This window comes from Setaria italica, chromosome VIII (genome assembly GCF_000263155.2).
Source record: "Setaria italica strain Yugu1 chromosome VIII, Setaria_italica_v2.0, whole genome shotgun sequence".
Taxonomy (NCBI): domain Eukaryota; kingdom Viridiplantae; phylum Streptophyta; class Magnoliopsida; order Poales; family Poaceae; genus Setaria; species Setaria italica.
This window is the reverse complement of record NC_028457.1, coordinates 8,873,931-8,888,624: the sequence shown is the minus strand read 5'-3', so window position 1 is coordinate 8,888,624 and position 14,694 is coordinate 8,873,931. Positions and strand designations below refer to the sequence as shown.

At 39.6% G+C, this 14,694-nt stretch overlaps 2 protein-coding genes across 3 annotated transcripts; both read left to right on the top strand.

Annotated features, from left to right (window-relative positions):
- The first annotated feature begins 2,527 nt into the window (after positions 1–2,527).
- LOC101778347 (alpha-L-arabinofuranosidase 1) lies at positions 2,528–8,240 on the top strand. 2 transcript variants are annotated; one of them, XM_012848621.3, is made up of 17 exons: positions 2,528–2,956; positions 3,100–3,154; positions 3,392–3,591; positions 3,894–4,015; positions 4,102–4,249; positions 4,821–4,890; positions 5,005–5,150; positions 5,228–5,270; positions 5,355–5,407; positions 5,744–5,888; positions 6,552–6,670; positions 6,794–6,865; positions 6,971–7,074; positions 7,231–7,290; positions 7,382–7,583; positions 7,666–7,809; positions 7,946–8,240. In XM_012848621.3, exons 1-17 carry the CDS (start codon positions 2,780–2,782, stop codon positions 8,099–8,101), a joined length of 2,016 nt encoding a protein of 671 aa, XP_012704075.1. In that variant the 5' UTR covers positions 2,528–2,779; the 3' UTR covers positions 8,102–8,240. The 2 variants fall into 2 exon arrangements, with proteins under 2 accessions (XP_012704075.1, XP_004978997.1); XM_004978940.4 differs by having other exon boundaries at positions 2,530–2,956; positions 5,228–5,273.
- A 172-nt stretch (positions 8,241–8,412) lies between these two features.
- On the top strand, positions 8,413–14,541 carry LOC101774432 (probable serine/threonine-protein kinase At1g54610). The gene is made up of 8 exons (XM_012848622.2): positions 8,413–11,087; positions 11,200–11,484; positions 11,565–11,882; positions 12,007–12,234; positions 12,455–12,555; positions 12,639–12,714; positions 12,956–13,249; positions 13,430–14,541. Exons 1-8 carry the CDS (start codon positions 10,533–10,535, stop codon positions 13,574–13,576), a joined length of 2,004 nt encoding a protein of 667 aa, XP_012704076.1. The 5' UTR covers positions 8,413–10,532; the 3' UTR covers positions 13,577–14,541.
- Positions 14,542–14,694: the final 153 nt, after the last annotated feature.

Here is a 14,694-nt window from a genome sequence, read left to right as displayed (position 1 = left end):
TGTCGTTGATCAAATTTATACAGAGATAAATGTAACGACTTAGGTAAAAGCTGTGTACACAACTTCCGCGCAGCTAAAATTATAATAACAACTTATGTAAAGACAATGTGGCAACTTATATAGATACTTCATGTAGGTAATGGCATTAGGTTCAAAATTATTTGCATAGCAACTTACATGTAAATTTTGTTTGGAGATTTGAATATAAGTTGCTACATATGATTAGTTAAACTAACCAACGTATGCAACATGGGCTAACGGTGGCAGCTAGCTGAAGTCCAAACAGCCCAACAAAATATCTGTTGTCAAAAATGCTAACCAAGCAGGCTAATCTACTATATTTTGCTCGTGGCCCAACTTCTATCAGAATAAGCTGCAGCTCTATAGGTGGTCAATAAACGATCCAGCGCTAGAGGTGCAGGCCAATAAACGCCAGCCCATATGAAGACGAGTTGTGCAGGCCAATAAAATACCGAACACTACGTGGGCCGCATGGACTTTTTCCAAACCTAACCCTGCTCCTTCGATGGATTTCTGGGCCGCGCCGACAGGCGGCAACAACCGTGGCCAACGTGCATGCACTCGCGAGGCCGATTTGCATCCGCAGAGCAACAGGCCGGCAGCGGCAGGCCTATAGGAATCTCGGGCTCTAGGTCACTCTCGAATTTCCACGGTTGTTCTGTTGATTGCTAGGGCCCATGCGTAAGGATGGGTTTGCTAGGCCCATGCGTAAGGATGGGCTGCGCCATGGGCTGTTGGAATCAGGCAAGTGTGGCCCATGTAAAGGAGAGAAGATGGTGGCAGGCTGGCGCACATGCTCAAAGCCAGTAGATATTAAAGTTGACAAAGGTACTGTAAGCACTTCTTTTTTGTTAATGGATATGGTTGCTACCATTGGATAAATAACTAAATTGGCGAGACACATATGACGTGAAGCGATTTGATCCCTGGAGAGGAGGGTTTATAACCACCTCTCAAGTAATGCCTAGTTTCGTTTTTTTTTCTAGTTTCCCCTCGCGAAAACCAACACCATCATGGTGTTCATGAGGGGAAACCAGAAAAACCAAAAAAGAAAACCGAGTATTGCTTGAGTGGTTAGTGGAGGTGGTTATGAACTAATCTTAGGCTTGATGTCATATGTTTATGAGAAATGTGGCTATTTGTTCAGTGGCAGCAATATACCATTACCGTAGAACACATCATTCGTGACGCCAATTAAATCTTATCTGTCCTGGTTATTTGAAGCGACACGGCTACTCAAGGCTCTTTAATATGCACGAATAGTCAAACAAAAATTGGCTAAATAAAATAGCAAGAAAAAATGGACTTGGAGGTCACTCCCCCGAGCTACCCACACACAGTCGAAATATAATCTGAAATTCAAATTATAAAGATGGGAAATATCCGTGCTAAAAACATATTTTTAGAGTTCATGCACCAATGTGGCATAATATAATAGGCAAGTTTAAGGGTCGCAAATGTATTTTACTCAAAAAAAGATATCCTAGATTTTTCATAATATTCAAAAAGTTTGGAATGTTTGATCACAAGAACGAACGGTGGCTTCTTACGTAGACTAGAGGATTGCTACGACGAGGTGGTGGTCCTCCTCGTCTCCAACGGAGTTGACGTATATTGGGTGCAAGTGTAACACACTCGACAACAACAACCGCAAGTGGCAACCGGAGCTGATCGATGATTCATACTGGCTACTGCGTAGTACTCTACGACAACATAGGACGGTTGAGCGTAGCACGCTTGCATGCGACGGCAAGAAACATTATTTTTGGAAGCAAAGCACGCATGCACGTCATCTATAGACTATAATGGCCACCCTGCTTTTATCGATAGAGCATGTCATGCATCAGCTGGCAAGTGGCCAACTATCCACAACGATGCCTAATCAGCAGATCATGTGAGCATTTTGAAGAATACGCCCACAAAGAAAAATGACAGACCCAGCACCGGGATAGTTTTTAGCCTCCTAGCATACAAATTTGTAAGCATGCTGCATGCCTTTTGGCTCCTTTTAGTTCATAACCATCTCCACTAATCAGCACCAGCACGGGTGTAGTTTTTGCCTTCTGTGTATGTTGCACACAAATTATTGTTTACGTTGACTTTTGTTCACAACGTTTGACCATTCTTCTTAATAAAAAATTTAGTGCAAATATACGAAAAGATAAGTCATGGATAAGATACATTTAATGATAAAATAAGTCATAAACAAAATAAATGATACTTGCATAAATTTTTGAATAAGATGAAGGATCAAACATTATGAATAAAAGTCAACAGGGAATAATATTTTTTTATGGAGGGAGTAGTATTTTTTATTGAAGCATCTTTTTTATGTAAAAACCTTTTTTGACTGTGAATATGTAAACGGGAGTAGAACACACTGCCTTTATGCTTATATATATAATATTAGGAAGTTTCATACATTTAGAAAGGTAGATCTGGCACAGTTGTAGAGACTCTCCACTTGTGGTCTGGAGATCCTGGATTGAATCACTATCTTTGTAGAATTTTACAAGAGTAAGGCTGTATAAGAATTCTCTTTCCCAGATCGCATTTTATGTAGGAGCACGGGGTATGTCCAAACACCTAAGAAGGGATACTGGTTCTTTGCGACTTACGGCTCCAAGCCTCCAGGCTCCAACAACCCTAGCTGGGGATAAACCTAACTCTGCTGCTGGCATCTCTTAGCAGCTTCTTATATAATTTGTTCGGACATGCATGCTGCTTACAGAACTAGAGTTTTGCAAAGTTGAAGCGCATGGGTTCAATGGAAGGGCTCTCTCTTACGCTCATCCACTTCTTGCTCCTTTTCTGCATAGTCTGCAAATGTCTAGCATCACATTTGGAGGCAACCCAGAAGGTAACCCTCAAGATCGATGCCTCGCCAAAGCTTGCGCGAAAGATCCCTGATACACTACTTGGAGTATTTTTTGAGGTGAGCAGTAATTTTTTGGTAGACACCTCTTTGATGGGCTTCCCAGGTTTTATCTTTTATGTTCGGAACAATCCAAGCAAGTGTACTGTATACACATGGTCCATTACGTTCTTGCAATAACTAACCATGTTATACTCTACTAGGAGATGGGCCGCGGAGGAGCTGGTGGATTATGGGCTGAACTTGTTAGTAACAGAGGTAATTTAGCTACTCTTGATCCCATAAGAAAAGGAAGTAATTCTTGATTCTATTGTTTGCATATCGGAGTGAATTCTCATAAGAGAGGCTAGATGCCATGATCATTCTGAGCATCGCTGTATTTTTTCTGTTTACTTTTTGAGCATAAGCTGGAGAACACAATAAACCTTTTTACCTCATAATGTTCTTCAAAATGTCGACATTCAGCATAACCAGGTTCCGGACCTATTGCTTCAGGCTTCGAAGCAGGAGGCCCAAATACTCCATCCAACATCGACCCATGGTTAATAATTGGAGACGACTCTTCCATTTTTGTGGAGACTGATCGTACATCATGTTTCAGAAAAAATATTGTTGCTTTAAGGATGGAGGTCCTCTGCAATAATGACTGTCCAGCTGGTGGTGTTGGGATTTACAACCCAGGTTTCTGGGGCATGGTAGGACCTTTAAGTTGATCAGATGTTGGCTTGTACATATCAGCATGAGAAATGAATTGTTTTATAAACGAACTTTAAGTTAATGTATATTAAAATTTACGGTATTTTACAGTATGTCCCAATGCTTTGATATTATGGTTCTCTTTTCTCACAAAGTGACAACATTCAGCCCCTTGCATTTTCTTTGTATATTTCAGTTAATGCTAGATTTCACGCTCTGATGTTAAGCAAATATTCAGTCTAGTTTGTTTTTCTATTTCATACTTTTTTGTTTTCAATAATGCTATCATTTGAACTTCCAGAACATAGAAGATGGAAAGACATACAATCTTGTTATGTACGTTAAATCGCCACAAACTGCATCCTTGACAGTTTCACTAACAAGCTCTGATGGGTCGCGAAATCTGGCTTCAATTACGATATTGTTGGTATCTCTTATTACTTATCAGTAGTATGTTGGCACCAGAAGAAGATATTTGATTATTCACACTTAAATACTACGTTCTGCAGAGTTGCTGGCAAGTCAAATTGGATAAAGGTCAAGCAAAAATTGGTTCCTCAAGGAACCGATAGAACCTCAAGGCTTCAAATAACATCTGAGAAGAAAGGAGTTGTATGGTTTGACCAAGTATCACTCATGCCTGCAGACACATACAAGGTATATTATGTTTTTGTTCTGGACCTTGATATTGAAATACATAAACCACACCAAGTAAGAAGTGTCTTTGAATAATACCTCCAGATGAATGTTGAACCTCTGAATATGAAGCAATGACCAATTATTTCTGCCTGGCAGATAAAAGCACCTTACCCTGTAATCTTGAAAGTATGATACTCTTTTCAGTACTCTAGTAATTAAGTCCTATTCCATTAAATCATGGACCAGCCACCTTGGTCATGTGCAAATACTTGTCTGCAAAAGTATTTGCTCTGTAGTTTTTGCAAATCATACTACTGTTAGCCACTTATAATCCTTTAGAACAAGAGAAGAACAATGTGGCACCAGTTCGATGCTTTGTTGTTGTTGTTTGATAAATTAAGTTTACATGTAAATGTTTTAGATGGATATCATGTTTGAAACATAGTGGTTTATCTATTAAGTGTATTTAGTGTCTTAGGATTTACTTCATCTTCTCAGAAACAAATTTTGTTCTCTTTCTAGTATAAGCCACTCTTGTTGTCTATGGGTTGATTTGAGTATTTGACAACCAATTTCTCCACACAAACAGGGACATGGTTTTCGCAATGGACTTGTATCCATGCTTTTGGATTTAAAACCACGATTCTTAAGATTTCCTGGTACGTCTTGTTTGATAGAGGGTTATTGATGATTGGATATATCACATATGAGATGCGTTGTTATATGCTCAAATATGTTGGGAACAATTGACACATCGCATGCAAATATTGTAGGAGGTTGCTTTGTACAAGGTGGCTGGCTAAGAAATGCATTCAGATGGAGGGAATCTATTGGTCCGTGGGAAGAGAGGTCCGGACACTTCGGAGATTGTTGGAATTACTGGACCGATGATGGCCTTGGATATTTTGAATTTCTCCAGGTACCAGATTACATTGTTTCGACAGCCCTTTTATCCTTATAGTCACCTAATGATTACATTTGAAATCCATACCATAGCTTTCTGAGGACCTGGGCGCTTCCCCAATCTGGGTATTCAACAGTGGTAATACTTTTAAGTATGTCAAACCTTTGACAGTGTTGGGTGGCCTTCTTAGCTGATGGAGTGTTCCATCTTAAAACTCAGGTTTAAGCTACAATGATGAAGTTGATACAGCTGCTATTGCACCTTTTGTAAAGGTATGGTTCAAGCTTTGTTGTTTCATATTTTTCTGTTGAGAATGCCTCTCTGGGTATTAAAAACCATTATGTGTAGACCCTGATGAGACCACTATATAGAACCATTCTGCTTAAATGATGCTAAAATTCTTTCCGTCTTAAACCTTACTATAGAATATGTTACGGTAGCTTGATCCTTTACTCTCATGTTTGTATGTACCAAGCTTGTACATAATTTAGTATGTAAAGAGTGAAAGACGCAATATGAGATAAAATATATTTATATCTTTTATGGATATAGTCATCATAATGTGTAATCTTAGCTTCATCATTGTGGAACTATTTGTCTTTGTAAAGGATGTACTGGACAGTCTAGAATTTGCAAGGGGGAGTGCAAATTCATCTTGGGGCTCTGTTAGAGCTGCAATGGGGCACCCTGAACCATTCCCAGTCAAGTATGCTGCAATTGGAAATGAAGACTGCGGAAAACAGTTCTACAACGGTAAGTTGAAGAGGTCTTGTGTATAAGAGTAGAGAAGCTGTGTAATTATGGAGAAGGAAATAGAACTTGGATATATAGTATTTCTTAAAAAAAGGTCAGTTGCTTTTTTTGCTACCAGTGCTTCCAAGATTTACTGTAGAAGTTAGTTATATATATTTTGATACCAATTTTTTTACTTTAAATCTTTGTTATCGACTCAGTCAGCATATTGTAAATATCATTTCTCATATACTATTTCTCTCTATTTTTTTCTGTCTAAAACTCTTTGTCATTCTGGCTGCAATCATAATAATATATGTGTCCTTGAAAATATGTTAAGGAAAGTAAGAAAAAGAGAAAAATTTTAAAGCTATTGAGGACGCACCAAATTGTAATTATTAAAGTGATACATTGTAAACTCATAAGGTCCTTTGAGGAAGTATTTTCATTTACTAGAGCATGATATGTTTTCCCATTTCAAATCTAACAACACATCAACCTCCAAAGCGCCATGGTATAGATTCAATGAAGGTGGTTCAGTACAAGGTTGATCAGAGTCAATTTTTTAACATTCTCCTTCTGTACAAAAATAACAGATCATAAGTCCCAGTGGCAGTGCACAAATATAATGTGAACTATCTAGTGCAGTGCAGAAGAAAATTATTCTCTATTTGTATTGAGCAGGTAATTACCTCAAGTTTTACAGTGCTATAAGAGAGGCGTATCCAGACATTCAACTAATTTCAAACTGTGACGGCTCATCTGGACCACTTGATCATCCAGCCGATTTATATGATTTCCATGTAAATTCATTATTCCATGCTTTGTACCTTATTTCTCGCTGTCTAGGTACCGTGATTCTCTTTCATTATTCATCATCAAGGTCAAATTAACTTCTCTTAGATTCCATCCATGCATCTGTTTAGGTCTATGCCGATGCGAAGACTCTGTTTTCCATGAAGAACACATTTGACAAGACATCCCGCATTGGACCCAAGGTAAATCTCTATTGCAAAATGGTGATCTTTTATGATTCTTTTGAAATGGTGCTCGTTTCTGACGTATCACTTGTAAATATCTTTCTAAACATGATTTGAGTTCAGGCTTTTGTCAGCGAGTATGCGGTTTGGAAAACTGATGCTGGTAGAGGAACTCTTCTTGCTGCCCTGGCAGAAGCTGCTTTCCTTACTGGGCTGGAGAAGAATAGGTTAAATCTCTTTAAATAATTTTTTTTTAAAATTTCATCTGTGGGTTACTTGGTGATCACACCTGAATCTTTGTGCATAAATTTTAAATGTTGTATTTGCTCATCTAGTCACCATGATCTGATGGTTCTTTGCCTCGATGGTTTTTTCCTTGGCAGTGATGTTGTTGAGATGGCTTGCCATGCTCCACTATTCGTAAATGACGATATTGAGAAAAAGTTAGTATTTATGGCTTAATGCTTTCATTGCTTCCTTCTGCTATTGTTGATCTGATCCATTGTGGTAATTGTGTTTGAATAAACTATTTAGGTGGAACCCAGACGTTATTGTCTTCAATACCTGGCAACATTACGGGACTCCTAGTTACTGGATGCAGTTGCTTTTCCGTGAGTCTAGTGGTTCTATTGTTCATCCAACAACAATCAGTTCCAGCAGCTCCAGCAATGTTTCTCTAGCAGCATCTGCAATTACTTGGAAGGATTCAGACAATAGTTCATTTCTAAGAGTAAAGGCAAGTAAAGTTCCTTGCATTCATCAGAACCTTGTGTCTGAAGGATTATGACCTTGAACTAATCTCGAAAGCTCTTCTGCAGATTGTAAACTTTGAATCTGTTGCTGTTCAAGTCACAATCTCCACGACTGGACTTCAGGCTAGCATTGACGTGCTGCGATCGACCGCCACTGTTATCACATCTAGCAATGTGATGGATGAAAATTCTTTCAGTAACCCAAACAAGGTGATATACATTTTTCCCCTTGTCCATAAAATGGCTTATCAAATGTTTTTGCAATCTTCAAAGTTAATAATTGGTTTGGACCTCCATGTTCTCTGGCTCGTCTGGATTCAGAACTCTCTGTTATACAATGGTGCAGGTAGTGCCAGTTAAGAGCCAGCTCTTTGACGCAGCAGCGCATATGCAAGTCACAGTGGCTCCTCACTCATTCACATCCTTTGATCTTTCACTGGCTCCATCCAAACTTGTCACGTTGGCGGGGCGATACAACGAATACCTGATGTCTGAACTGTGACACCCTAATGCCAGTAGTTAAGGACTTGCAAGTGCGGGGGTAAACCAATGTGTAATGTAACACTGAGGAGAAACCAAATAAACATTTCACTGCAAATTATATATTTTTTGCTTAAAGATATACCATTAGAATTCATGTTTATCTTTGTTTAAGATTCCACCAGAATTCATTTTTTTCTTTGGTTAGTCTCATACTTTGCATGGGTGCTCCTATTTATAGTTAATTTGTTGTTCTAAGTGGTAGACGACATGTGCCTCGATACTGAGGTATCTGTGATGACTTCATCAATCTCAACATATGCTGATTCAGTCCCTTGTATCATTTGTCAGGTCAGGTCATTTTCGAGTTGGGTTCTGTCGAGTTTCAGGTTAAAAATTTTGGCTCGAGCCGTCCATCGGGTCAGATTTTTGGACCGCGCTCGACCTGTGATATGGTCGGGTCGGGTTGGGTCAAACCAATATATTTTGTGTGTGATATTTGGGTTTGGTCGGATTTTTTTTCACGTTTCTGGTCAAAAATTTTAGCCCATGCCCAGCCCGTGTTTTAGATCAGGTCATAAATATCAGCCCAAGCCCACCAACATATTGATTAGGTCGGATTAGGTTGGGTTTTTTTCCAGGTTGATCGGGTCGGGTTTGTCAGGTCGGGTAAAGGCGCGATCAGGTCTAGTCCCTCATAGTTGTCCATATAGTAGGGCACACGTTTGCATGCCGGGTTAGTGTGTTTCTGTGTACGTGAGTAGGGATGGAAACGGATCGGATACGAATGGATGTGTACGGATATGAATATAGATATTTATTTTTTCTCAGATCAAATTCGGGTACGAATGGTGCCAAGATGTGTCGAATATTGATATTCGTCCTATTCACATATTAGATATCCAACTTTGACTCTCTGGATTCAAATATGATGTGTATATTGAATAGCTGGATTTAGAGTGTCTGAACCCTTTCGGGCGGATGAACGAACCACTTTCATCCTTTATGTGAAAGGTGTCCCAACCTGCGCGTCGGTGGCTTTAGAACGTGATTGTAATGCTTTAATGTTGAAGTAATATAAGTTTTTCCTACTTTAAAAAAACTTATGTTCCATGAGGAAAACATAATTTATGGTTTTATGGTAATTTTTTAGTAGTGGTAAACAAAATGTGGAGGCTTTGATTTTGGTGGCAAACTTGCAATTTGTATTTGTATAAGGACAAATTTGTGTCAAGAGATCAGAGCAGTACTCCAAGGGGAAAAAGTGGAGAATTTTCCCCATGCCATCCAGCAGCATCCCATACCGATCCATCAAGGACACGATCTATATCAAAAAAAAGGAGCACGATGAGATCTGGTGTTAGGGTGGCTTTGTTCTCCTTTACAGCTCAGTGTTCGCCTTCCAATCCGCCTCCATGTTGGCTGCGATTCCATGGCCATGATGTATTCGAGGGCCTCAAAGGACAGGTCCAGTTCTTACTATTCCTCTTACCAAATACTAATTTTAGCTCTCGACAATTCCTCTCTTCCTCTCCTTTTGCCATGCTTTGTTGGTGCAAAAGTATTCCGTAGATAATCTATTTTCCCTCTTGGAATTTTCTTTACTTTTCTCTGTTATCTTAGAAAGGAGAATACGAAGAAATCTTAAAAAAATATTATGGAGAAGTTAAATGTAATCTAATTTCACTTTTTCATATTTTCCCACCTTTCTCTCCTCCATCTAGAATGGAGAGAGGGGAAGGTGGGGTATAGTGTTCAATTTTTTTGCCAATATATTTTCTTGAAATGGGAAGAAGAGCAAGGAATTAACTCTGTGGTAAATCCTCAATTCTTTTGTTTGGAACTTGCAGTTTTTATTGATTTTTTTAGCTGATTTCCCTTTGTTGCCTCTTTAGATTGATATTTTAGTACCAATTGGTTTCGTTTTAGGTTATCAACACATCGTGTTATGCATTTATCGCTGCAAACAAAATTTCAATTGTACTGATATTGGCCACGGTGAAGAGGATTGCTTTCTCCTTTACAGAAATCCAATGAAACCTTTGAACAAATATTTGGAATCACAGGAGTTATTTTCTCTAGACACAGGCCCTTAAAGGTGACATTTTTGTCTTCAACATTGCCTGCATTCTGAAGAATCTTACTTTAATTCTGAGTTGCAGACATAGAACTGTAAAATTTTGGTGGGTGGCTTGCATTATTCACTGTCAATTTGCAATCCGTACATCTAACTTTTATTCAGTTCTCTGAATTACAGTTTAATTTATGATTGGAGTTTCTTGTAATTAGGCTTTTTCTCTCTGAAATTCCAAGGAAATACCAGTCTGGACTCTATAGAATTACATGAAAGACCTCATTCAGCATTACTAGTTTCGAATTTTGACTAAGAATTTCATCAAGGCTATTGTTGCTGGAACAAGAAGTACCTGGCTTCTTGCACTAATTTTCTGGTAATGATGAAGATATTCACAAGGAATCCACTGCAAAGCTTAATACAGATTCGGTGCATTCAATCAAGTGGAAAGGCATTGAATGTGCTTCTAGGTCACCTTTGTCCAAAGTGTTCTAGAAGGCATGAGGGCACAACTTCAGGAAGCCAAACCACTGGATGCACATGTTTCCGATGGTTCTTCACACCGTCTAGTAATGATCCTGCAACCGTACCAAGCGCAAATGGTGGAAATACTGAAGTGCTCACCTCCCAGCCACGAACAAATGGTTTTGATCCTAGTTACCAGTTGGACGATGCAGATAAGCCAGTTTCAGCTGTTGGCCATCGTAGGAAATCAAGCATGCACCATAGATTGAAAATATGGATCAGCAGTGGGCATAACGGCATAATGGGAAGGTATGGAAATAAGTTGGAGTTGGGTGTTCCCAATGTGGCTAAGCCGTTATCAGATGAGAGTGCTGATCCTGGATGGCCAGAATGGCTCACAAATGTGGCACCAGAGGTAGTACAAGGATGGTTCCCTCGACGACTAGATTCATTCGAGAAATTAGGCAAGGTAAACTCTTCACATGGTGATACAGAGTAGTTTTCAATGTCGTTACCAATTATTGCTAACTTTTTAGTTGCCCTTTTGTTTGAGCAACTATTTAACTTGTTTCATATTGCAGGTTGGACAAGGAACTTATAGTAGTGTGTACAAAGCCCGGGATCTTAAAACTGGCAAGATTGTTGCTCTGAAAAAGGTGCGGTTCGTCAATGTGGATCCTGAAAGCGTACGCTTTATGGCTAGAGAAATTTTTGTTCTACGGAAACTCAATCATCCAAACATCATAAAGTTGGAAGGGGTTATAACATCTTCTTTTTCACGAAGCTTGTTTCTTGTATTTGACTACATGGAACATGACCTTGCTGGCCTTGTTGCAACTCCAGGCCTCAAGTTTTCTGAGCCACAGGTGACTACTGTCTTACTATCCTTGATTCCTGGTTCATCTGAAATGTTGACATGAACTTACATTGTTTCACACGAACCCAGGTCAAATGCTTACTGCAGCAGTTACTTAGTGGCCTCGATCACTGCCACAGCAATGGAGTTTTGCATCGGGACATGAAGTGTTCCAACCTCTTGATTGATAGAAATGGTGTTCTGAAGATCGCAGACTTTGGCCTCGCAACATCTTTCGATCCAGACAATCAACAGCCATTGACAAGCCGTGTTGCAACATTGTGGTACAGACCACCTGAACTTCTTCTCGGCGCCACCAAGTATGGTCCTTCTGTGGATATGTGGAGTACAGGGTGCATTCTTGCAGAATTGTTTGCTGGCAAGCCAATCCTGCCTGGAAGAACTGAGGTACAGGCAATTGTTACATTTTTGATGATACGGGATAGGCCATACTGGTTTCTCAGTTGACACATAATTTTACCTTATGCTCATTCGGTCTGTATCATGATTTTGTCAAACAATACCATGGTAGGTGGAGCAACTCCACAAAATTTTCAAGCTCTGCGGATCACCTTCCGACGAGTATTGGGATAAACTGGAAGTGCCCCAAACAGGGATGTTCAAGCCTGGTAGCCAGTACAAGGGATGCATTGCTGAGACATTTAAGGATTTTCCTCACTCAGCTCTAACTCTTCTAGATATTTTGCTTGCCTTCGAACCAGAAGCTCGTGGAACAGCTGCCACCACTCTCCAGAGTGATGTAAGTTCTGCACACCAAACCTGATGGTTTCCAGTTTTCAATTGTTTTCTTTATCAAGTTATTCCTAATTACAGTGATTCTTGGACAGTTTATTTTTTGTGAGTTTAAATGACTTCGGCTCAAATAACAAACTTGATTCGTTAATTAGCTCTGATACATAAAAATAGACTTTTGGAGATCTTTGCACTGCAGCACTTAACAAGTGAATCCGAATCTTTAGCTTTTCAGAACAAGCCCACTTGCCTGCAGTCCCTCAAGCTTACCGAAGTGTCCACCAAGCAAAGAGTATGATGCCAGACTCAGAAGGGAGGAATATAGGAGGTACCATTTTCCCAATATTCTTCAGGGGTTGAGATCAAGTTTATTATTCATTGGTTTGAAATTCAATTTTCCTATTTCAATAGGCAAAGAAAGGCAGCTCAGGATGAAAATTTGAATCCAAAACTAAGTCATGCTGATGAAGGCTATGGTAAATCAAAGGTTTGTATGATGCATTATTCAAGAGCTCGGCTGAGAGTGAGACTGTACAACTTCATATTATTTTTCTTGCAGAATTCTAAGTTCAAGTAAATCTAATAGTAAATAGAGGCAAAAAAATAAACAACAAAAGAAGAAAAATAGCTAAAATAAATGAAATTCATCAGGAGCTAAAAATAAACGTCTCAGTATTAGCAGCTCAGCCCTACATTAGTTAACCCTGACTTTCTTTGTCATCGTACAGAAACACAAAGGTGCGGCACCAGATATCAATATTGCAAATCTAAACTCACAGGATGAAACACGGACATTAGCAACTGGGTTGGAATCTCAAGAATTTGACTCCACATGGATCATGAGGGGAGATTCCACTGCCCATCCGGAGGTACCTGGACGCAAATACAATTCTGTCCGGGTGGCGAACCCCACTGGCATGCGGAAAAACAGATCAAATATGCTTCAACCTGAATCTGCTGACGCAAGGAATGAAGTGTCCACTTCTCACAGCAATAACCCGGGGACGAAGCGCCCAATTGTGGTAATACAACACTTCTGATAAATTGTTAGCTTTACATTCTGTTTACTCAGAAAAATATTGATAGTTTTTCTCTATTGTACTAACCTAGATGCTTTGGCATCAAGGTCAGAGTATTTTAGTGTTTTTTAGCTTTTATTATCGATCATTACTCACTTATTATGTATACTCTTTTGTGATCAGAGATACAAGGGCAGGAGCAAAAGATATCAGCACTCAGGTTCGATGATCACAGAAAAAGGAAGCATGGAGCAGATGCTCAAGGAGCATGAAAAGAACATCCAAGAAGCGGTGCGCAAAGCCCGCATAAACAAGAGCAAAGAGTTGTGAAACAGATGACTCAGATTATACCATCGACTCATGCTGCTTGGAAAATGAAACCTACTATCATGCTGCTTCGAAACGGCAAAACTGCAGTTGCTGCTGCATTTAAAGATATCAGAATTTGCAGAGAGAATTTGTGACCACCTTGGATATGCATCGACCTTGACAACACTGTGGTTTCTGCCCAGGGGTTTCTGAATCATCCCCCACCTGAAGTTGTCTTTGCCCTGGGCTTCAGAGTCCCTGGCTTTCCTCTCCATGAAGAAGGAGCGTGAGATGTGATTTCCTCAGCGAGGGGAACTCTGGCTTACCCAGCCAAGATCCTTGTTCTCTAGATCAGTAGTAAAATCTGCAACAGAAAGGCCATCGACACCATGGATACTGATCACATCCACTCTTCGACTGGATAGACAGATTATTAGCCACTCATGTATCTCGTTTCCCAGGAATCAGTATCCTGGTGCAATCAGTTATCTGCAGTAGTCATGCAGTGTAATCTGTTCTCCAAAGTCCAACCCTCTCTTCTTCTCCCAGTAATCGGGCAAGAGCTGCTTTCAGCAGACTGAAGCCGTTGTAAATTTGTTGGTTTCTCGACCTTGCAATGCAAGAAAGAAATAAATCATTTGTTAAAATCAAGTTCATCCTTCAAGCAATGATGCATCTTTCTGCATCTGGTGTCTCCAGAAGAAGCGAAACATGGAGCTATCATTCTAAGTTTCTGACATTCCAAGGATATCTTCAGCTAGATCAATCTAGGCTGCTAATTTGAGTGGCAATTTTCAAGGTCTGAATTTGTTCACAAATGCTGCAGGTCTTCCAAAATATTGAGGAAACAAAGTGGAGAAACGTCATGTCAAAGGTCATATGTCATTTTATATGATGTTTGTGCAATGAAATCACTTCATTGACAAGGAAAATAAAAGCTGTTGGCACCATGCTACCAGTTGTTGCCTTGTTGGTCAATTATGTCAGAAGGTCTTCCCTCTTTTTTCAGTCATGCCTACGTCATATCTTTATATGCATTCTTAACTAAACTTGTGCACTGCATTAAAAAAAAACTAAACCTGTGCTCTCAAAATAATAATCATGACCAAATCTGATACTTGTGCTATAGAAAAAATAAC